Genomic DNA, 24,902 nt, shown 5'->3' with positions numbered 1-24,902 from the left:
GTGTAGCCTCCCTCTCTCTCTCTCTCCAAGGCTGACAGAGCTGCAGTAAAGTTGATTTCATTTAGGAGACAGAAGAGAGCTGTTGATTTCATTTATGAGAGAACTGAGAAAACCATTTCTGTCAAATTAGGGCTACAGTCGTGATAATTACTGTGGCTTCCAAGGAGGTGTAGACTATTGAAGAAGACTTGGCATTCTTGGGCTCGTTTGCCTCAGAGAGCAAAATCATTGGCTTTAATAATAACTTTAGGAAACACCAGTTTTCAGGAGACAGAATTCAGTCTATGCCCTCTCTTGGTATAATGATGGAGATTTCAGCCCTGACGTTCTCCTCATTTAAAAATGTGGTGGTTCTAACTGCATTTACCAGAGGTGTGGTGAGCTAACCCAGGTCACACAAGTCTGCAACAGAATGTAGAATACAATAGAGCCACCAGAGAAGACACTGAAAAAGAATGAATTTGTATTTTTTTTAAATGTATAAAAGCTTATTGCAATGAGGTGACTACATTTAAAACCCTCTTTGTGGATTGCAGCTGATTTTTGTGTGTGTCACGGTTTGATATTCAGGAGTCCTGTGAAGGAATGCTGTCTGCTTGGAGCCTCACCTTTCATTACAACAGAACCCTGAAACCAGTTGCATTTCAAAACCTTATATCTGGAAGACTTGTCAGGGCTTTGGCCTTAAAAGGAATGTCTTCCTCCTAATCTTTGTGAAACAAACGTGTGTGTGTGTGTGTGTGTGTGTGTGTGGAGTGTAAGCTCTCCTGTGGTTGTTGGTTTAGGAGAACCCTCCCTCTGTTAACTGTCTTCAGTCCATTGAAATCTCTTTTCAAAGGGATTGTATTTGTGTATATTTGATATATACATATAAATATTTTTGTAGGGAATGAAAAAGAGCCGAGTAGATGCAAAAAAAATTGGTCCTCTCAAACTGGCTGCCCTAAATGGACTCTCCCTGTCTCGACTGCCTCTGCCTGATGAAGGAAGGGAGGTGCCTGCCAGAGCCACGAATGATGAGAGGGTACGTACCAGACCACGGGTCTGCAGGCCTGCCCTGGAACAGCTGATACAGTGCTGCAGAACTGCCTTCTTGAGATTTTACTGAATTTTCTAACACATTTGATAATTATAAATGAGTGTTAGGAATTTTGTCATCTGGCCTTCAAAACGGGGGCAAATTTATAGCTAATGTCTTAATAGGTAATTTCAGCCTAAATGTTGATTTTTGTCTGTTGGTTTCTGAATACTGTTCTTTACCTTCTCCTGGCCATGAAGTTAGAGGAAATGTGCAAATGCATATGAGTACACATAGGAAGGAAAAAAGGTATCGACTGCTTTCATTACATCGAAAACTTAACAGTGAACGGTTACTGAATTTTTCAAAACTTTGTGACTGAGATGCATTTGCTATGAGGTTCTATTATATCAAAATTAGACAGGCATGAATTATGCTAAGCAAAAATTAATTTGCTTACAACTGGATCCTGGAGATAGTTTCCAATAATGTTTTCCGTTTTTTATATATATTATAAAATTGAAGCATTTGTTCATAGAGGTTGGAATTGATTATCCTACTTTAGGATTTACTGTTCTCCAGGAGAATTTTCCATTCTTAGGGGGGTCACATAATTGACTATAGATTTAGAGAAGATGAATTCAATGAATTGCTTTAGGCCAAGTTTACACAGAACTTTGCATCATGTTTCTCACCAATAAGATTATTTCATTTGTTCTTTTGTTGTTTTGACTTGTTAAATTTAACTTTGGTTTCATCTAGAATTTTCAATATTAGATAACATTGGACTTGAAGCAGAAAACAAGATTTCAAGTGTACGGTCAAAATGCAGCTGTGGCATGGGACTGTATTCATATTATTCCTCACTTTCTATTTTTCAGTGTAAAATTCTGGAACAGCGGTTAGAACAAGGAATGGTATTCACAGAATATGAAAGAATTCTTAAAAAACGGCTAGTTGATGGGGAGTGCTCAACAGCACGACTCCCTGAAAATGCAGAAAGAAATCGGTTCCAAGATGTTCTTCCCTATGACGATGCCAGAGTGGAACTGGTCCCAACCAAAGAAAACAATACCGGTTACATCAACGCGTCACATATCAAGGTGAGGGGAATGTTTAGAGTGATACACAGGATGTGAAGTTTCCAGTTAAATTACGAGAATGGTAAGAATTGTATTCATGTCTATTTTCTAAAAACATCCTAGTTTTGAACCGTTGGGACAAACTGTACTATAAGTTGGGAAATCCATACACCAAGGCTGGACACACAGTGTTTGCTCCCTCCATGTGTTGAATCCCTCTGCGCCCAGCATTGTTACCAGGACCCCGGGACCACTCATTTGTCTGACTTGAGAACTTTGTGCTTCTAAATCTGAAGACCTCTTTATAGCTCATAAATTCTCTCAAGAGCAGCTGAATTGCTAGTTTTTCCTAATCACATACCTACATGCATTTTTATGTAAAAGAAGTGTCTGGTGTTTACCAAAGCTTTCCTTATGGTGGTGCCATCTGTACTCTTTGCATACCCTCTTAGTCATTTTTTTTTTTAAGATTGTTACAAGTTTAAGTACTTCCGTGCCTCCAGCCTTTCTAACATTCTCCCAGTTTTAAATTTATTAATTTATTTATTTTTATTTTTTAGGCCACGTCGGGTCTTAGTTGCGGCACGAGGGATCTTCATTGAGGCATGTGGGATCTTTTGTTGTGGTGCACCGGCTCTTCATTGCGGCGCGTGGGCTTCTCTCTAGTTGTGGCGTGCGGGTTTTCTCTTCTCTAGTTGTGGCGCGCAAGCTCCAGGGCGTGTGGGCTCTGTAGTTGTGGCGCGTGGGCTTAGTTGCCCTGCAGCATGTGGGATCTTAGTTCCCCCACCAGGGATCAAGCCCGCGTCCCCTGCATTGGAAGGCGGATTCTTTACCACTGGACAACCAGGGAAGTCCCTCTTAATCATTTATTTTCTTTTGTAGCCATTAAATATTTTATAAGAACAATTTTTTTAAATTAATTAATTTATTTTTGGCTGTGTTGGGTCCTCGTTGCTGCGCGCAGGCTTTTCTCTAGTTGTGGCGAGCGGGGGCTACTCTTCGTTGCGGTGCGCGGGCTTCTCACTGCGGTGGCTTCTCTTGTTGCGGAGCAAAGGCTCTAGGCGTGCGGGCTACAGTAGTTGTGGCACGTGGGCTCTAGAGCACAGGCTCAGTAGTTGTGGTGCATGGGCTTAGTTGCTCCGCAGCATATGGGATCTTCCTGGACCAGGGATCAAACCCATGTCCCCTGCATTGGCAGGCAGATTCTTAACCACTGCACCACCAGGGAGGTCCCCCTTTTAATCATTTTTAAACATCATTTTGTTCTTAAGCAGTGCTGCTTTTTCCCTGGAAACAGTATAATGCCATTTAACTGGGGTAACGTTACACCCATTAAAATGGAAAAAGTGATGATTCACAACAGGAAGGTGAAAAAAGCCAGATGCTCTGTCTTCTCCATGCTGGCTGGAGAGTCAGTTCGTTGTTTTGGGAAGAAGAAATTTCCTTATAGTGAGTGAATGAGTAAGTGTCTATGGGCAGGTGTTATTTTCCTTCTTTCCCACATTTTATTTAGTTTGCAAGTGATGTTTGATGAGAGCCCTTTCACACTTAAGACTTTCTAGAGGCCCAGCAGTCTGCCTGTGAAAGCCAGTACCCTTGATGGTCTTTGGGAATTTGTGCACAAGCTTTTTAAACGTGGACGTAAGTTATTTAAAAACTGAGCATCTCTTTGGAATAGCTTAGCCAGTCTCCCGTGACTGGGTGGATGAGGGTTGAATAACATTGTGGTTCTGTGGTGGTATTTCAGAATCTTCAGAGACAGCCCGAAGAACAGTGGAAAGAGTCTGACTTCAGAATTCGTGGATCGACCACTTAGCAGTGTGGGACCTCGTTGTACTTATCTCTGAATAAGGAAGTGCTGACCTCTCCCCATTATGCTCCCCATCAGATCCTTCCTCCCTGGTTCTTGTTCGCTGTGGTGCCCGGTGCCCCCCACCACGGGCCCAGTGGGAGGATGGGGGTGTGACTCAGGCTGCAGCCTTAAATGGGGGCATGAGTGGAAGGGTGCGTGGCCCAGGGTTTACACTCGGGGCACTCAGAAAGCGGTTATGGCTGTCACTCAGCAGTGGGGGAGCCGAGATTTAACCCAGATTTCCTGACTACAAATCCTGTAATTATTATATTAGACTGTTTTCAAAGAGGTTAAATCCTAAGTGGAAATTTAGTATAGAGGGTAATCCTGACTCAGAAGTTCAGAGGTGAACTCCTTATGTAGGAAGACTTTTTTCCCCTAGAAATTTGATGTTTAACTTAGGTTTTGACTTAATTGCTAGTACTTGATCCAGTGTGTGTAGTACTTCACGAGGGAAAATTGTGTTTGAAATTTGGGATATGATGACGTTGATATTATTTTTATGAGAAGAACCTAACAGCAGCAATAACAGTCATTTATTAAGAACCTATCATGTGCAGGGCACCATACATATTGGCTTGCTTAATCCTGACAACATGAGGGTAGGGAATATTTTTATTGTATAGATGAAAATTGAGATTTGGAGAGCTTAAGGAAATTGCCCTAGGTCACATAGGTATTATGTGAATTCAGAGCACATATGTTTATAAAGATATCAGTAATGGAAATGGCACTAATAAGGAAAAAGAATAAGATACAAGTCTTTCATTATTCTGCTGAATATTTCAGTTTGCTTTTTTCATATTACCATGAACAAATGTATATACATGTATTATATACACATACATATTAATTTTTTTTAAAACCTTTTCTAATTTCAGGTCTCTGTCAGTGGAATTGAATGGGATTATATTGCCACTCAGGGACCATTACAAAATACCTGTCAGGACTTTTGGCAGATGGTGTGGGAACAGGGAATTGCAATTATAGCAATGGTGACAGCAGAAGAGGTAAGTACTCATTTCTCTTAATTGATTTTCTCAGCCTCAGAAAAACAGTTAATGTTGATCATGTGTAATCTTGACTTTTAGAGAAAAGGGCAGGGTAAGGTTGCAGTTCTGAGTTTCAGACATACTGTCTGTGAGGGGCATCCTTTGCTGGCTCTTGTGTTTTAACTGCACTTGTCTCTAACAGGAGGGTGGAAGGGAGAAGAGCTTTAGGTATTGGCCACGCCTTGGTTCCAGGCACAACACTGTCACCTATGGAAGGTTTAAGATCACCACCCGGTTCCGCACAGACTCTGGCTGCTATGCCACCACGGGCTTGAAGATGAAGCACCTTCTCACGGGACAGGAGAGGACGGTGTGGCATCTCCAGTACACAGACTGGCCTGAGCATGGCTGTCCAGAGGACCTCAAGGGGTTTTTATGTAAGTATCTTCATTCCCAACACGGCCTTTGCCAGAGCTGTTAAATCCACCACAGAGAGGAAGACTTAAGCTCCTGAAACATTTCCTTTATTTCCTTTATGTTGTCCCATGTAAGCTGTGGGCTCGTTTTAAAATGAAAATTTCAAGTGTTTAGGGGAGGCTTAACAGAAGAGGTTTTAAAGCATAATTTGGTAATGAGTAGAATGCCATTACTGACTCCTAGAGAGTTTCTCCTTTTCATTTTGTAGATGAGAAAACGGAAGCCCAGGAGGAGTCAGGGGACTTGCCCAAGATCACACTGTCAGTTAATAGTTGGGGTTGGTTAATTGGCACCTGGTGCTCTGTATCTGGAGTTTTCTCAATCAGTGGAGATGATCTGAAAATTGTCAATTTGATAGGCCTTAATCCCTTTGTATTTTTCTGTTTCATTGATATTTCACAGCATACCTTGAAGAGATCCAGTCTGTCCGACGCCATACAAATAGTACAAGTGAACCAAAAAGCCCCAACCCTCCGTTACTGGTCCACTGCAGTGCCGGCGTGGGACGGACTGGTGTCGTTATTTTGTCAGAGATCATGATTGCCTGTCTGGAACACAACGAGGTGCTTATTTCCTCTGCTGATGAGGGAAGAGGTGGGCTGGGCACAAGGCCAGGGAAGAGAGGGACCTAGTGACCTGACAGCTCTTTCTGAACAAATGTCCTCGGGGATTCCCTATTGAAGATGCTAAGGTAGAAAAGAGCCTGTCTGCTTGAAGCCAGATTTCTGCCAGGACGCTCGCTCCCCGCCCAGGGTGTGCGTTACTTCATCACTGCTTCTCTCAATCTAGGTGCTGGACATCCCACGGGTGCTGGACATGCTGAGGCAACAGAGAATGATGATGGTGCAGACGCTCTGCCAGTACACGTTCGTGTACCGAGTTCTCATTCAGTTCCTGAAAAGCTCAAGGCTCATATAAGCTCCCACAACTTCCTACGGGGACCCGATCATGTGAAGCGTTTACAGCGGAAAAAAAATAGTGCTTGCGGAACTCATGCTCTCTCCTCCACTCGATGCACGCGGAGCGCTACATCAGGACGTAAGTGACGGGCTGAATGATGGCACATGGAAGGAAGTATGCAGAGCACAAGGCTGAAGAGGGGGTTTAACCTGGGAAAGATGCCGAAGAGGAAGGACTTGGTTCTGAGGGCGTTGCCCTGCTCCGATCTGTCCGATTTGCAGTACTTGCACACATTTGGAGATTGTATTTTCTAGATATTCTCTATTTCGCTGAAGCTACGCTGGGCAATTCTGGCAATCACTAAGGCGTATAGGTTTCTATCTTAAACTAGTTTTTGATAATGGAATTTTATTTTATGACTAAAATATTTGGGGTTTTCTTATTAAGAAACTGAACTTTCCATGGGGATGATCCACAGATGTGAGTAGTTCCTGTATAACTTTGTATTTAAAACTATGTTATTATCTTTTGTTATTTTTAAAAAATCTTGGTTACTTAACAATGTAGTTACCAAACCCCAAACTACAAGAAGAATCTAAAAGTGTTATTTTGAAACATAGAAAACATTTTAATATTCAGAAAGTTTTTTATCCTAAAAATTCTATATATTTGTACCTTCTGTATTTTCCAAACAAGAGTTCAGCTCATTAAGGTACTGAGATGAGTCAGTTAATGTAAGTTAAAGTTGGGAATGAAGGCACATTATTTAAAACGTATGAAAATAATCAGATTCACTATTTTTTTTTTCAGTATTATTCACAAACCCAAATGAGTTTGATTTTATTGGTTGAAAATGAAGTGAAAAACAGTTGCATAAGATGGTTTTAAGCACTTTTTTTTGTTGAAAACAATAAATCTGAGTTTTTAATATATGTGTTGCTTTATAGGTGAAGCAGTAACAACGGACATATTGAAAGTGTTTTGGAAGAGATCAGGAATAAGAGTATGTAGGATGACTAGGACAAGAGTAAGTGCAGTGTAAATGCAAGATGGTAAATTCAAGCTGCCTTTGTCTTTACAAAAAATGCAGTGTTATCTATACTCAGACTGAGATGCTGGGATGGAGAGTGGGGGGCTTGGGAAGAGTCTGGGGGCTGACCCCCCGAGGAAGGTGTCCCCAGGAAGTTCAGGGCCCATCACTGGCAGTGACTCGCTCTGTTTCCTTGAAGTTCTTCCACCTGTACCTCTCTTCTTTTTTTAACAAATCAGGTTTATATTATGATTAAAAGAAGCCTTGAAGAGGCTTTATTTTCTTTTGGTTGAAAGAAGGGAAGTGTTAGTAATAGTCTTACCTCATCTCCCAAAACCGCAGCCCGGACTTGCGGGGCCCCCAGAGATGACTGTGGTGTTCAAGATGTACCGGAACTTTGGCTCCTTAATCCTCTCACTTCACACCTGAGGTCAACTTTAGCTCCGCTCCCCCCAATCCCATTTAGGCCCATCCCAGGGGCCTGGTCGCAGTGGGAGCTGAGGAGGTAAGGAAGGACGAACTGGTCCGTTTAGCTGAGGAGCCGTCTCTTTCTTCCTTCTTGAGGATGCGTCTCCAAAACGTAGAGCTTCTGAAATGTCAAATCCAGGATTATTTCCCCAAATTACAATATCCTAGGGTTAGTTCTGATTCCCGTGTTAACTCCTAAAGCAGTTTAACTCATTATTGTCACCGCTAAGTGTGTGTCGTTAGCTGTAAGGCAGGATTTCCTTTATACAGTGTGTGTATCTGCCGAACTCTGACCCAGAAACCAACCACTTGAGAGGAAAATTCAGACGATATTAATGAAAATGAATATTGAAAGTGGGCATGTTTCTCACTTGGGAACAAAGAATTGATTTTAAATCTAAAATTGTTTAAAGAACAATAGACCCAAGTGCAAATATTCAGGAAGAGCTCCCCAGGAGAATGGAATAAAGAGTTTTTTATTGTAATATTTCCCATCTCCACACCATGTAGAGGACAGGAGTGTTTCTGATGCTTTTTTTCTTCCATGGTACGTTTTTTAAAAAATGCTTTTCTGTCAGGTTTAAACATTTTGAAGTGTCCCATTGACAAGAACATACTGTAAAACAAAATCTAAAGAGTAATATATGGTATGTTTGTGTTCCTGTTGTAATAATTTGATTATAAGAAAATTACTTATGAGGGCTAAATTACACTGTATAAACGTCACTCTTAAAACTCGCATGTTTGACGTAGCTTCTAAGACCCATGTAATTTTTTGTGTCCCTTTTGAATTTTTAAACTTTTAATTAACAGTCAGTGAATATGAAAGTATTTCTGAATAAAAATAAATCTACATTACTAGACTTTGAAGTAATGTGATTTTCAAGAGCAAACTGTAGAACACTGAGGTTTCCGTAGGCTCACCACGTCTGAGCTGAGGATATTCTGTCTGCCAAATTTACACAGTGCTTCCGTATTTTAGTGTCTTTTAGTTCGTTGATATTCTTAATTTCATATCAAAATTACCAAAATATACATTTTCACAAAAAGTAGGTTATAAACCAGTGTTTTCCACTGATCATTGTTGGCATCTCTGGCATCAGTTTTCCTGATTAGTGGACTCTTTTGATAAAATACTCTAGTTGGTAATTTTGAACACAGGAAGTATTCATTTTACAGTATCATTTGAAATGTTAATTGCAATCATTATTACATATATGCTTCTGGAACATCTACTGTGAAACATTCAGAAAACCCTAGAATTTAGCCTTTAAAAAACATTTTGGCAGCATTAAAACAGAAGCTGTGCTTCCTTAGAAATGCCCAGAAAGACCAAGGTCTAGGCAGAAACCCAGAGGAGGAGTGTAGGACGGAGTGATGACAGCATGGCATGGCCAACTTTTTTGTGAAGCTTTCATCATGAGAAGAGACATCATTTCAAATGGGTTGATAAGTTAATGTTCACAATATTAAGAAAATATAAATGTCCATATTATACATAATATGAAACTTTACATGTATTAAAATATAAAGAATTACTGTTTATTATAAATCATTTAAAAAATCAGATATTTTAAAGGAATTCTTTTAGATGTAAATTTAGGGAATTTGCTTTCCATCAAGATTTCATGTGGAATAAGCTAAACCATCTCTTTCCAGTTTAAAGTTTGTTGAAATAATCTAAATTGGAGGGGGCTCTATTTTTGAACTGAGGGATAGACATTTCAAAAATAGAGGACTAGATACTTTAGGAATTTGCCTGGGAAAACAATTCTCGAAAGAACATGAGTTTTTCAAATTCCTGAGATAAGGGCTCCATTTACCCTAAGTAGCTATAATTACTTATAAAAAATGAGGAAAAATCAGAAAGTCTGGTTGTTTAAGGTTTGCATGTGTTAGGGGTGGGTGCATAGAGGATTTCAGAACACATTTGAAGGGGTCCTTGGGTTGTTAAAGTGGCATAGTTTTCTATATAGTTCAGGTAGTTCCCAAATAAGAATTAATGCTCTAAAAGGTCAGTATTATGTTAAATTATTGAGAGTATTGTTTACAAGGGGAAATATTGCTATAAGTGGGTATCAACTTTCTTGGTTTGCCCCCCCAAAGCTTATTTCACCCACAGGGGCTCTGAAAGGTCGACAGTGGTGGTCACCTCCCCGTCATCCGTACTCTAAGAAAAATACACAGCAGCTTTCCTCCCTGCCGCACCCTGCTGGTGAGAGCACAAAGCATTCTCTCTGGGTCTGCCGGGCAGTGGGGACAGGGCCTCAGCAAGCAACTGGAGTCAGATTGATCAGTGTTCCATGAAAGAATTCCACATAATGTTCATGTCCCATCATTTGCCCCAGAAACCTGAGTGGCACAGGAAGAGTAAGGAACAGCATGGGATACATGATGAAGATGAGCAGAGCTGCTGCCTCTGAGCCCGCCTGTGAGGCGGGGCGGGGTGAAGGAGGATGAGTTGGCAATACCTCCCCGTACCTTTCCTATTTCCGCTTACGTATCTACCTTTGGATTGTCACTGGCCTGAAATGGGAAGTAGAAGATGGGCCTGGATCAAGAAGGAAGTATAAGGTCTGCAGCACCCAGCTGAGGAAGCAGCAGTTCCAAGGCAAATATTCCCATGTAAAGAGTGTCTCTAGATCACATGTATATGATTAGGGCCTGGCTGCACATCATATTTCCAAAAATGTTTAAATTAAAATACTTAGTTTTAAAAAACTAGAGTAAACCTGAACTTTGTCCAATATGTTGCTGGGTTAAGAAAGAGGTAGTAACCATATACTTATTTTAAATTATCCTTTAATATTATAAATAAGTATAAATGAGTGATAAGAAAGGAGTAATTGTTTGAACTACCTGTAGAACTAACAGTTTGGCTAACATACTGTTCCAAATTTTTGAAAATTACTTATTAGGTAGATATTTTGATCATTATTCCTTCCATTAAATATGACTGTGGTGTGTCATATAAAAGGACCATTTAAAATCTCGAAGATGCTTTGGCTTTGAATCTATAATGTAGTGTACCCATACTGCCTATAGCAGTACATGATTCCAGTGTAATAAATCTGCAATTTTAAACTGAACTGGTAGGGGGTTTTTAAACTGTGCATAAATGCCAGTACTTTATTTTGGTTGTCACTACTGACATTTTAAGTGCGCCTGTGTAGTTTAAATTCACGCTCTAAAAGCTTGGTGAAGAAAAGATGTACAGTATTCACTCTTAGGAGCAGGTCTGTGCTACCAAAGAAATTCAGAAGGTTGGATTATCTGGGTTATCTGGAACATGAATCTGTCGATCCTCATTTTTGGGGGTAGGTTGATGAGACTAGTACAGATTTAATGGTAACTGGCTTTGCACTTCCACCTGCTCATTTATCAGCTGAGGGAAACTGAACAAGTAAATGGGAAATATAAGTTCAGTTACTCATTTTTCATAAGAGTGCAAGTATCGCAGGTCAGACTGCTATCATAAATGCTGAGACTGTCCAAACATTTTTTTCCAGAAATTTATTAGAAATCACATGAAATGAATGGACCATTGAAAGAGACAAATCTTTTGTTACTTACTTTATAGTAATATTTATTGAAATGCAATTTAATCTTAGAGTTAAGTGTCCTAAAAGGATCTAATGTTTTTGTAGTTTTCCTGGAATAATACCATACTGGTTCAGTCTAACAAATAACCTGATAAAAAGTAAATAATTCTCCAGAGGTGACAAACTTATTTCCAGACAGATTTCATAAAAACAAAATTAAAAGTAATACAAAATCTTAAGCCCACAAAACAAAAAGGTGAAATAAAAAAACAGAAGGAAAAAATGCTATAATTTGTGACAACTTTTAGATTAGTAGTGCTCTAGCGGGTTTTATTTGCATAGTTTGGTTTTGTGACCCAATAGAGGAGTTGAAGTAGTTATTGTACAGGGATGATTTTTAATGTTTTTGAAGATTTTCTGTTAGTATCAGTTTAGACTCTCCATATTAGATTCTTTTTCATTTCTATATTAAAAGTAAGCAGCTTAATTTCTTGTTGTAGAATTGAGCTATTACACAATTATCAGTGTATTCAATTTCTAAACAACACATTGAAAATAAGAAAAATAAAAACATTTTTAGAAATATTAAGCCTTAAAAAAACTTGGTTGCACAGTAAAGCTTACTCAAAAGATTGGCATTGGGCCATTAGAATATATTTTTGCTTTTTACTGTATTCTCGAGTAATTTTCTACATTAAAATATAAAACACTTAGTTTTTATCATGCAAATGTTAAATATTTTCCTATAAAAACACCTTAATGTTTCACTCTATTGTGCTTAAAAGAGGGAGATATTTTGAGTTCTAATGATGCTATTTAGTTCAGATGAAGAATTACACTGCAACAGAACATAAATTTGTTGTATATTTCTTTGTTAAAAACTGAAGCAATCTAAGCCCTACCCATAGTAAATCTAGCAAAGCATAGTTTAAAAATGAATATCTAGATAACAAGTCTATTTAAATAAAAATTCCAACAGTAGTTAATGTGACTTAATAGTCCTAAGAAACTTAAAAATTTGGAGAAAATTTTTATGAAATACATTTCCTCAGAAAGTTGCCCTATAATTCAAACAATGCACTGGGAATTCTACCTTTTTGAAATCAGGTTGTATACATAGTTGTCTAGTATTTTCTAGTTTAAAAAGCAATTTTATGTGCTACTGTCTGATGATCAATAATGTAAAAATGTATAATCAGAAGAGCTTAAATCTTCTAAACTGTCATTGGTTTGTAAAAGTGTGTACATTTAATGGGCAAAAAAGTTTGAATGAATGTAATATATGTGAAATGAATATATTATAGTCTATTTTTGCCATAAAAATAAATATTGAAGCAAGATATGATTTGTGTGTGAATAGTTCACTTAAAGCTTTTTTTGTTTGTTTGTTTCGTTTTATAATTTTAGATCTGATCACAAAGAGGCATATAATTAGTCCCATTTCCCCAGTGGGTTATTTTAAATTATGTTTCAGACAATAGATGTTTCTTTTAGTAGTTGTCAGTCTGTCATCACACATCTCCACCATCATCAATCACTTACGAGTTAGAATGCATCTTATCAAAACAGCCAACTTCATTAATCAGGACATTTGTGGAACAATTAATATATTTGAAGAATAAATATTTATGTACTTCCCAGCAGGTTGACAGAGCTCCTCACACCATCATCCCTGTAGTGGAACTTACTGTTATTAGTTGAATGTCCACTTCATTTATTAGTGGGGTTGTTTCTGGACCAGCAGCATTGGAAACTTGTTAAAATGCAGATTCTTGAAGTACATCCCAGGTCTGAAAATTCTGAATCAGAAGCTATGGGCATGGGACCCAGACATCTGCCTTAACAAGGTCTCCAGATGATTCTGATGTACATTACAGTGGGAAAACTACTGCTTTAGTTATTAAAAAGCCGTAGATGTTCAATATAGACCACAACTTGGGATTCCTTACATAGCCAGGCTACAATTAATAGGCACTAAGGTTTATTTAGGCAATTTTTATTACGTTAATGATATTTACAATTGTGGTAGACTGATGGGCCCCCAAAGGTGTCCATGTTCTATTCCCATGAAGTTGTGAATGTTATCTTACATGGCAAAAGGGACTCTGCAGATGTGGTTAAATCAAGGTTCTTGAGATGAGATTGTCCTGGATTATCCATGTGGGCCCAGAGTAACCACAGGGTCTTTCTACAAGGGAGGCAGGAGGGTCACATGGAGCAGAGATGTGATGACAGAAGCAGAGGTGAGAGAGATTTAAGGATGCCAAACGGCTGGGCTTGATGGAGGAGGAAGGGGCCACAAGTGAAGAAATGCAGGCAGCCTCTAAAAACTGGAAAAGGTAAGAAACATTCTCCCCTAGAGCCTCCAAGAAGAATGCAGCCCTGGCAACATCTTGATTTTATGACTTCTGGCTTCCAGAACTGTAAGTTGGTAAATACAGGGTTTTTATTTCAAGCCACTAAGTTTGTGAAACTTGTTAGAGCAGCAATAGAAAACTAATAAAAGAGTATAAACTTCCTTGCAGGAAAAATGAAGGTCAACTCACCTTTTTAAAATATTTTTTTAATTTTTATTTTTTAAATTGAGGTATACTTGACTTAAAATATTGTATGTTTCAGATGTACAACACAGTGATTCACAATTTTTAAAGGTTATACCCCATTTGTAGTTATTAGAAAATACTGGCTATATTCTCTGTGCTGTACAATATATCCTTACTGCTTATCTATTTAAATTTTTTACTTATTTTTTAAATAAATTTATTTATTTATTTATTTGGCTGCATTGGGTCTTCGTTGCTGCACGTGGGCTTTCTCTAGTTGTGGCGAGCAGGAGCTATTCTTCATTGTGGTGCGTGGGCTTCTCACTGCGGTGGCTTCTCTTGTTGTGGAGCATGGGCTCTAGGTGCGCAGGCTTCAGTAGTTGTGGCTCGCGGGCTCTAGAGTGCAGGCTCAGTAGTTGTGGCGCACAAGCTTAGTTGCTCCATGACATGTGGGATCTTCCCGGACCAGGGCTCGAACCCGTGTCCCCTGCATTGGCAGGCAGATTCTTAACCACTGCACCACCAGGGAAGTCCCCGCTTATCTATTTTATACCTAGTAGTTTGTGCCTCTTAATCCCCTGTACCTCTTTTGCCCCTCTCCTTTCCCTCTCCCCACTGGTAACCACTTGTTTGTTCTCTATGTCTGTTTCTGTTTCTTTTTTGTTATATTCACTAGTTTGTTGTATTTTTTGATTCCACATATAAGTGATATTATACAGTATTGGTCTTTCTCTGATTTATTTCACTAAGCACCTAAAACCCTCCAAATCCATCCATGTTGTAGCAGATGGGAAATTTTCATTATTTTTATGGCTGAGTAGTATTCCGTCGTGTATATATACCACATCTTCTTTATCCATTCATCTGTCGATGGACACTTAGCTTTCTTCCATAACTTGGCTATTGTAAGTAATGCTGCTATGAACATTGGAGTGCCTGTATCTTTGCAAATTAGTATTTCATTTTCTTCCAGCATATAGCCAGCATTGGAATCGCTGGGTCATATGGTAGTTCTGTTTTTAATTTTTGAGGATCCTCCATACTGTTTTCCACAGTGGCTGCACCAATTTACATTCCCACCAACAGTGTAGGAGGGTTCCCTTTTCTCCACATTCTCACCAGCATTTCTTATTTGTGGTCTTTTTGATGATAGCCATTCTGACAGATGTGAGGTGGTATCTCATTGTGGTTTTGATTTGCATATCTCAGATGATAAACGATGTTGAGCATCTTTTCATGTGCCTGTTGGCCATCTGAATGTCTTCTTTGGAGAAATGTCTATTCAGGTCTTCTGCCCATTTTTTAGTCAGGTTGTTTGGTTTTTTGATGTTGAGTTATATGAGCTATTTATATATTTTGGATATTAACCCCTTATCAGTCATGTCATTGGCAAATATTTTCTCCTATTCAATAGGTTGCCTTTTTGTTTTCTTGGTGGTTTCCTTTGCTGTGCAAAAGCTTTTAAGTTTAATTAGGTGCCACTTGTTTATTTTTGCTTTTGTTTCCTTTGCCTTAGGAGATAGATCCAAAAAAATATTGCTACGATTTATGCCAAAGAATATTGTGCCTATGTTCTCTTCTAGGGGTTTTATCGTTCAGGGTCTTAAATTTATGTCTTTAATCCATTTTGAGTTTATTTTTGTATATGGTATTAGAAAATGTTCTAATTTCATTCTTTCACATGTAGCTGTCCAGTTTTTCCAGCACCATTTATTGAAGAGACTGTCTTTTTTCCAATATATATTGTTACCATCTTTGTCGTAGATTAATTGACTATAAGTGTGTGGGTTTATTTCTGGGCACTCCATTCTGTTCCATTGATCTATGTATCTGTTTTGTGCCAGTACCATACAGTTTATGTTAAAAAAATTTTTTTGAAGTATAGTTGCTCTACAATATTACATGAGTTATGGTTGTACTATATAGTGATTCACAATTTTTAAAGGTTATGCTCTGTTTCTAGTTATTATAACATATTGGCTGTATTTCCTGTGTTGTACAATATATCCTTGTAGCTTGTTTTATACCTAAGTACCATGCTGTTTTGATTACTTTAGCTTTGTAGTGTAGTCTGAAGTCAGGGAGCATGATTCCTCCAGCTCTGTTCTTCTTTCTAAGGATTTTTTGGGGCTGTTTATGGTCTTTTGTGTTTCCATACAGATTTTAAAATTATTTGTTCTAGTTCTGTGGAAAATACCATTGGTATTTTGATAGGGATTGCATTGAATCTGTAGCTTGCCTTGGGTAGCATGGTCGTTTTAACAATATTAATTCTTCCAATCCATGAACACGGTATATCTTTCCATCTGTTTGTGTTGTCTTCAATTTCTTTCATCAGTGTCTTATAGTTTTTGGAGTATGGGTCTTTTGCTTCTTTATGTAGGTTTATTCCTAGCTAGGCATTTTATTCTTTTTGATGTGGTTGTAATTGTGATTGTTTCCATAATTTCTCTAGTAGTTCATTGTTAGTGTATAGAAATGCAGCAGATTTCTGTATATTAGTTTTGTATCCTACAACTTTAGTGAGTTCATTGATGAGCACTAGTAGGTTTTTGGTTGTGTCTTTAGGGTTTTCTATGCATAGTATCATGTCCTTTGCAAACAGTGACAATTTTACTTCTTCCTTTCCAATTTGGATTCCTTTCTTTTTTTTTTTTTTATCTGTTTGCTGTAGCTAGAACTTCCAATACTATGTTGAATAAAAGTGGCCAAAGTGGGCATCCTTGTCTTATTCCTGGTCTTAGAGGAAATGCTTTCAGCTTTTCACCATTCAGCATGATGCTAGGTGTGTGCTTATCATATGTGGCCTTTATTATGTTGCAGTATGTTCCTTCTATACCTGTTGGGTATGATGTTAGCTGTGGCCTTGTCATATATGGTCTTTGTTAGGTTGAGGTATGTTGTTCCCTTTATACTCTGTTGAGTTTTTTTTTTTAAATCATAAATAGATGTTGAATTTGACAAAAGCTTTTTCTGCATCTATCAAGATGATCATATAATTTTTTAAAAATAAATTTATTTATTTATTTATTTTTGGCTGCTTTGGGTCTTCGTTGCTGCGTGCAGGTTTTCTCTAGTTGTGGTGAGTGGGCTTCTCATTGTGGTGCTTGTTGCAGAGCACGGGCTCTAGGCGCACGGGCTTCAGTAGTTGTGGCACGCAAGCTCCGTAGTTGGGTGGGGCTCACGGGCTCTAGAGTGCAGGTTCAGTAGTTGTGGCGCCCAGGCTTAGTTGCTCTATGGCATGTGGGATCTTCCCGGACCAGGGCTTGAACCCGTATCTCCTGCATTGGCAGGTGGATTCTTAACCACTATGCCACCAGGGAAGCCCAATGATCATATGATTTTTATTCTTCAGTATGTTAATGTGGTGTATCACATTGATAGATTTGTGGATATTGAACCAGCATACATCCCTGAGATAAATCCCACTTGATCATGGTGTATTATCATTTTAACGTGATGTTGGGTTCGGTTTGCCAGTATTTTGTTGAGGATTTTTGCGTCTATGTTCATCAGTGATATTGGCCTGTAATTTTTTTGTGTGTGTCTGATATCTTTGTCCTTTTTGGTATCAGGGTAATGCTGGCCTCATAGAATGAATTCAGAAGCATTCCTTCTGCAATTTTTTGGGAATAGTTTGAGAAAGATAGGTGTTAGCTTTTCTCTAAGTGTTTGGTAGAATTCACTTGTGAAGCCATCTGGTCCTGGACTTTTGTTTGTTGAGAGTTATTTTCATTACTGATTCAATTTCATTACTGGTAATTGGTCTGTTCAAATTTTCTATTTGTTCCTGGTTCAGTCTTGGGAGATTGTATATTTCTAGGAATTTGTTCATTTCTTCTAGTTTGTCCATTTTATTGGCATATAGTTTTTTGTAGTAACCTCTTATGATCTTTGTATTTCTCTGGTGTCAGTTTTAACTTCTTTTTCATTTCTAATTTTATTGATTGGGCTTTTTTTTTTCTTGAGCTTTGTTAAAGGTTTATCAATTTTGTTTTTCTTTTCAAAGAACCAGCTCTTCATTTCATTGATGTTCTCTATTTTTTTTTAGTCTCTCTTTCATTTACTTCTGCTCTGATCTTTATGATTTCTTTCCTTCTACTAACTTTGGATTTTGTTTGCTTTTCTTTTTCTTTTACACTGAAGGACTTACTCCTTCAGTGTAAGGTTAGGTTGTTTATTTGATATTTTTGTTTCCTGAAGTAAGATTGTGTTGCTATAAACTTTCTTCTTCGAACTGCTTTTGCTGTGTCACATAGATTTTGGATCATTGTGTTTCCGTTTTCATTTGTCTTCAGGTATTTTTTGATTTCCTCAGTGATCTATTGGTTGTGTAGTAGCATATTGTTTAGCCACCATGTGTTTGTATTTTTGCAGTTTTTTTCTTGTAGTTGATTTCCTGTCTCATAGCATTGTGGTTGGAAAAGATGCTTGATATGATTTCTATTTTCTTAAATTTACTGAAGCTTGCTTTGTGGCCTAGCATATGATCTAGCCTGGAAAATGTTTCATGTGCATTTGAAAAGAATGTGTATTCTGCTTTTTTAAAAAAATATTTATTTATTTATTTATTTAGGCTGTGTTGGGTCTTAGTTGCGGCACATGGGACCCTTCATTGTGGCACGTGGTCTCTTCATTGCAGTGTGCAGGCTTCTCTCTAGTTTTGGTGTGCTGGCTCTAGAGTGCATGGGCTCAGTAGCTGTGGCGCGTGGGCTTAGTTGTCCTGCGGCATGTGGGATCTTAGTTCCTCAACCAGGGATCGAACTTATGTCCCTTGCATTGGAAGGTGGATTCTTAACCATTGGACCACCAGGGAAGTCCCCTGTATTCTGCTGCTTTTGGATGGGATGTTCTATATATATTATGTCCGTCTGGTTTATTGTGTTAAGGCCAGTGTTTTCCTATTGATTTTCAATGTAAGTAAAAATTGATGTAAGTGGATTGTTAAAGTTCCCTACTAGTATTGTGTTACTGTCCATTTCTTCCTTTATGTTTGTTAATACTTGCTTTATGTTAGTAGGTGCTCCTATGTTGGGTGCATATATATTTACAATTGTTATATCTTCTTCTTGTATTGATCCTTTGATTGTTATGTAATGTCTTTGTCTCTTCTAACAGTCTTTGTTTTAAAGTCTATTTTGTCTGATATAAGTATTGCTACCCTGGTTTTATTTTGATTTCCATTTGCATGGAATACCTTTTTCCATCCCCTTACTTTCAGTCTGTGTGTGTCTTTAGATTTGAAGTAAGTCTCTGTAGGCAGCATATGTATGGGTCTTGTTTTTGTATCCATCCAGGCACTCTATGTCTTTTGATTGGAGCATTTAGTCCATTGACATTTAAAGGAATTATTGATACATATGTTTTTATTGCCATCTTGTTCATTGTTTTGGGGTTGTTTTTGTGTTTGTATGTTGTTCCTTTCTTCTTTTGTTCTCTTCTCTTGTGATTTGAATATTTCTAGTGTTGTGTTTGGATTCTTTTCTCTTTTTTGGGTGTACATCTATTATAAATTTTTGGTTTGTGGTTACCATGAGGTTTATATATATCAATCTATGTATACATATGGTTGTTTTAAGTTGCTGATCTCAATTTCTTTTTTTTTTTTTAACATCTTTATTGGAGTATAATTACTTTACAATGGTGTGTTAGTTTCTGCTTTATAACAAAGTGAATCAGCTATACATATACATATATCCCCATATCTCTTCCCTCTTGCATCTCCCTCCCTCCCACCCTCTCTATCCCACCCCTCTAGGTGGTCACAAAGCACAGAGCTGATCTCCCTGTGCTATGCTGCTGCTTCCAACTAGCTATCGGTTTTACATTTGGTAGTGTATATATGTACATGCCACTCTCTCACTTTGTCCCAGCTTACCCTTCCCCCTCCCTGTGCTCAATTTCAAATGCATTTTAACAACACTGCATTTGTATGCTCCTTCCCACATGATTACCGTTTTTGATATCATATTTTACATTTAATTGTTTTGTGTATCCCCAATGGCTTATTGTGACTATAGATGATTTTACTACTTTTGTTGTTTAACCTTCCTACTAGCTTTGTGTGTAGATGATTTACTACCTTTACTGTATGTTTGCCTTTACCAATGAGTTTTTTGCTTCCATAATTTTCATGTTTCTTGTTGTGGCCTTTTCATTTTTGCTAAGAGAAATCCCTTTAATATTTCTTGTAAAGCTGGTTTGATCATGCTGATTTCATTTAGCTTTTGCTTGTCTGTAAAACTTTTGATCGCTCCATCAAATCTGAACGAGAGCCTTGCCAGGTAGAATATTCTTGGTTGTAAGTTTTTCCCTTTCATCACTTTAAATATACACTGCCACTCCCTTTTGGCCTGCAGAGTTTCTGCTGAAAAGTCAACTGATAGCCTTATGGGAGTTCCCTTGTATGTACTGAATAACCTGCTGCTTTTCCCTTGATGCTTTTACTATTCTCTTTACCTTTAATTTTTGCTATTGTAATTACAATTTGCCCTGGTGTGTTCCATTTTGGTTAATACTGTTTGGGACTCTGTGGTTCCTGGAGTTGAATGTATGTTTCCTTTCCCAGGTTAGGGAAGTTTTCAGCTATTATGTCTTCAAATATGTTCTACGCCCCTTTCTCTCTCTCTTCTCCTTCTGGGACCTCTATAATGAGAATTTTAGTGCATTTGATGTTGTCCCAGAGGTCTCTTAAACTGTTCTCATTTCATCTCATTCTTTCTTCTGTCAGCATCAGTTATTTCCACTACTCTGTCTTCCAATTCACTGATCCAGTCCTCCATACCATATTTGGTCTCCTGTTGATTCCTTCAAGTGTATTTTTCATTTATGTTTGGTTGTTCTTTATATTTTCTAATTCTTTTTTAAAAACTTCTAACTTCTCTGTGCATCCATTCTTCTTCCAAGTTCTTTGATCATCTTTAAGATCATTACCCTGAATTCTTTCTCAGGTAGATTGCCTATCTCTACTTCACTTAATTCTTCTGGGGTTTTATCTTTTCCTTCATTTGTTACCTGTTCCTCTGTTGTGTCATTTTGCCTAACTTGCTCTTTTTATATTTGTGTATCTGGTAGGTTGGTTACGTTTCCCGACTTTGGAGAAGTGGCCTTTTGTTGGAGATGTCCTATGCCTCCTAGTAGTGCACTCCCCTCTCATCACCAGATCTATATGCTCTACAGGTGCCCCCATGCGGGTCATTCTGTTGTGGCAGACTGACTACTGTGGGCAGTCTGATAGGCTTGGTTGGACCCTTGTCTGGTTGGTTGCCAGGCCCTACTCTGAGTAGAGGCTTCCAGCTACTGGTTGGCAGGCTGAGTCACGAGGTAGCTGGCTGCAGAAACTCAGGGGACCCCAGGGCTAGTGTTGGCTCACTGGTGGGGAGAAGAGGGGTCCAGGAAACCAGGGCAGTTGCTCACCCACTGGTAGGTGAAGCCTGGTCCTGGGGCTAGTACCAGTCTACTGGCAAGCAGGGTCATGTTCTGAGGTTTGGCTGCAGGCCCAGGGGTCCCAGGGCTGGTGGCTGACCACTGGTGGGTGGGGCCGTTTCTTGACACAGCCGGCTACGGTGTCTCGAGTGTCCCAAAGCTTGTTTTGGGCTACTAGTGGGCAGGGCCAGGTCTCCGCGGGCCACAGGGCAGATGCTGGCCTGCTGGTAGGTGGGCTGGGTCCAGAGGCTGTGGGGCTATAACTGTCCTGTGACTGGTGTTTGCCCTCTGGTGGGTGAGGCTGGTCCTGAGGCTACAGCAGGCTCACTGGTGGGTGGGGTCAGGGATTCTGGTGCTGTTTCCTGCCCACTGGTGGATGGGGCTTGGTCCTGTGGTCTCTAGCTGTGGGTCCCTGGGGGTTCCAGGTCTACTGCCTTTACACTGGTGTGTGTGGCCAGGTCCTGGGCCCACTGGTGGGCAGGACTGGGTCCAGGGGCAGCTGTGGGCTCAGGGGATCTTAAGGCGGCCTATCTGCTGGTAGGTGGGGCTGTGTCCCTGCCCAGCTAGTTGTTTGGCCTGAAGTGCCTACAGGCTGGTGGGCACGGGCAGGGTTGGGTCCTGAGGCTAATAAGCTAGAGGGAGGATGGCAAAATGGTGCTGGCTGGCACCAGTGTGCACGTGGTAGAACAAGCCCCCCACAATGGCTGCTTTCAGTGTCTGTGTCCCCGGGGTGAGCTGCAGTTGTCTCCTGCCTCTCCAGGAGACTCTCCCGAGCAGCAGGTGTGTCTGAGCCAGAGTCCGTTCAAATGACTGCTTCTTCCCTGGGCCCTGGAGCATGCGAGATTTTGTGTGTGTCTCTATTTAGGACTCTAGGACTAAATTAGAGACTTTAGGACTCCGGAAAGTAAGCCCTGCTGGCCTTCAAAGCCGAACGTTCTGGGGGTTCATCTTCCTGGTGCAGGACCCCTGGGCTGTGGAGCCCGATGTGGGGTCCAGACCCCTTGCTCCTTGGGGCGAACCTCTGCAATTATAATTATTCTCCCATTTGTGGGTTGCCCACCTGGGGATATGGGACTTGACTATATTGCAACTCCACCCCTCCTACCCATCTCGTGATTCTTTCTGTTCTTTAGTTGTAGTGGATCTTTTCTTGTAGGTTCTGGTATTTTTCATGGTTGTTCTGTAAATAGCTGTAATTTTGGTGTGCCCATGACAGAAGGTGAGCTCAGGATCTTTCTACTCTGCCATCTTGGCCCATCTCAACCCACCGGTTTTAAAATCTTGGAAGGTATGGAACACTCGCATCCAGCACTGCTAGGCATTTTTGCCTCAAAACTTGAATGTTGGTACAGGACAATTCTCAAGGCAAATCCCAATTCAGAAGCATCTTCTTCCTGGCCTTGGAATTAAACATACAGATTTGATTTTGGGGGCTATGCCATTACTGGCTGCATCTGCTGCTTTTAAAAGTTCTGGGAAAAGTATCATGCTAGGTGGCATATTCTATCACCAAAATGTGAATCAAGTTAGCAGACTGCTTTCCAGAACTATACTAGCACATGAAGGGTGAAGAGGAATTTCCACTTCTAGGTGTAATTTATTTCACTTATAATTTCTAAAGACCCTAAGAATTAAGCTAAGACTAACTTTGGTATATTAAAACTAAGAGAAATCTTTGGATCATCTAATCCAAACTTTTTCAAACAAAGGCCCAGGATAAAGTAATTCATTGGCAACCACACAGCTAATTAATCCACTTGGCAAATTGTCATCTTGCCCCATAAAATCTATTCTGATCTTTTCTAATTGGCTTCACTGGGGAAAAATGTAACTTTTTAAGGCTTCTCAGGAAGAGGCTAATTTATATTTTAAACCATTTGAAAAGTGAGTAAATGAGGAAATTTTCATGTAATTTAGCAATTTGCTACATTGCCCCTTCTTTACGGGAAATTGGCACTCTGAGTGTAAAGAGAGGAGAAAATCCCTGTCCTGTTTTCCCTATAACCTTGTCTGAAGCTAAACATCCCCTCAAAGTCAAACTATCTCCCTCCATGAACAAATGCATTCATGCTTTGGGGATCCGAAGAGAAACAGGTCCTTTCTTTTGAGAAGCCCATAGTCTGGACAGGAGACCAGTTGCGTTCGTAAACAATATTATAGTTCGTATGATAGGTACGAAAGATCTCGCCCAGAGCAGGGGGAACATTTGTTGGAACAATCACTAAAGGTTTCAGTGTTACATTCAATCTGGGCTGTCAAAGGTTCCAAGGGCAGCAGAGGGGAGATGATATTTGGAGCAGATAGCAAGTGCAAAGGCATAGAGAGAGAGGACAAACCTCTGTATGTTTATGGAACAAATAATTAGATGTGACAGACACTTACGATGCTTGGGAGAACATGGCAAGAGATGAATTGGGAGGAAAACATGACTTTATGAAAAATTCAAAGGGGCCTGTACCTTTTCTTGTTAGCAAGAGGAAACTCTCAAAGATTTGTTTTGTTTTTTAAAGAAGGGAGTGACATGGTCTGTTTTAAAATAATAACAGCCTGTGAGTCTTTAATTCTTATACAACCTATTTAACTCCTTACAGCCCTGCGATGCTCTATAATTACGTACTCCCATCCAACAAATGAAAAGCAGAAGGAAGCTCAGTAACCAGCTTAAAGTCGCAGCTCATAAGGATCAAACCTGAGCAATTTGGCTCAAAAGGCTCACTCATCATGACTCTACTAGTCAGAGCAGAGAATGGGCTGTGGGAGAAGTAGAGGGAAAGATAAAAATTAACATGCTGCTTCGAGTCTAAGCCAGTGTTTCCCAAACTTACCATTCACTTCCTACCTTTACACAACTTTTGCCATCTGAGAACCACTTTTAATGTTTTTTTAAACCAACTCATCTCTTTAAATTTTGCAGGGAAACCTGACGATAACAACAGAATACCCCAACAGGTATAAAAGTTAGGATGGTTCATGGCCCCAGAAACAAAAAGCTGTACCCAGAGTTGGATGGTAGAGAAGACGGGACATGTCAAAGCAGGGCCCAAAGGGTGGACAAGCACCAAGAAGGCAGTTACTGCGAAGGCCTTAAACAAGACGGCAGCTTCAGCAAAGGGAGGAAAATCTGAACCAGGGCAGTGAGTCTGAGGTACTTACATGGATAGTGGCATGAGTGGTTTGTGGCAGAGTGAGGCTGAGACTAAAGAAAGGAGCCCTGGGGCCTGAAAGAAGGAGGAGTCCAAGAAGCAAGCAGAGGGGTGAAGTATGACTGATGGGTGACCCAGGCTGGGAGCCAAGAACAGTGTTGGGATATTTTAGCCGGTGAAAGAGGACTGCAGGGTGGGGAAAGGCGGGGCTGTTTAGGGGGTAAGGTAAAAATTCCAGAGGTGAGAGCAGAGGGTAGGTAGAGCCGAGGAAAGACTGCAGCAGCCTGACTTGGGGCACAAGATATTGGGGCAGAATTGGGTTGGGCACCCAGCCCCACCATATTATATTAGCTTCGGCTGTTCATGGAACAGAGAATCATGATTTTCAGTGTTTGAGAGAAAATTGATGGAAAAAGTTTGCAGTACTTGA

General features: G+C 39.7%; 1 protein-coding gene across 2 annotated transcripts in view; it reads left to right on the top strand.

The window, feature by feature from the left end:
* Positions 1-12,703, top strand: part of PTPN21 (protein tyrosine phosphatase non-receptor type 21) — a 67,977-nt gene extending 55,274 nt beyond the window's left edge. The window contains exons 14-20 of one of the 2 annotated variants that reach the window (XR_005018615.1): positions 887-1,024; positions 1,900-2,121; positions 4,834-4,962; positions 5,147-5,381; positions 5,824-5,984; positions 6,211-6,459; positions 7,269-12,703. Coding sequence is in view for 1 of the 2 variants with exons in the window: in XM_036841870.1 (XP_036697765.1) it covers positions 887-1,024; positions 1,900-2,121; positions 4,834-4,962; positions 5,147-5,381; positions 5,824-5,984; positions 6,211-6,339 (1,014 nt within the window). In the remaining variant the exon portion in view is untranslated. Of the gene's footprint in view, positions 1-886; positions 1,025-1,899; positions 2,122-4,833; positions 4,963-5,146; positions 5,382-5,823; positions 5,985-6,210 lie in introns of both variants that reach the window. The other variant, XM_036841870.1, reaches the window with a different exon arrangement.
* The last annotated feature ends 12,199 nt before the right edge of the window (positions 12,704-24,902 follow it).

This window comes from Balaenoptera musculus, chromosome 2 (genome assembly GCF_009873245.2).
Source record: "Balaenoptera musculus isolate JJ_BM4_2016_0621 chromosome 2, mBalMus1.pri.v3, whole genome shotgun sequence".
Classification (NCBI taxonomy): domain Eukaryota; kingdom Metazoa; phylum Chordata; class Mammalia; order Artiodactyla; family Balaenopteridae; genus Balaenoptera; species Balaenoptera musculus.
The sequence above is the reverse complement of the archived record's forward strand: the minus strand, read 5'-3'. Positions and strand labels throughout refer to the sequence as shown.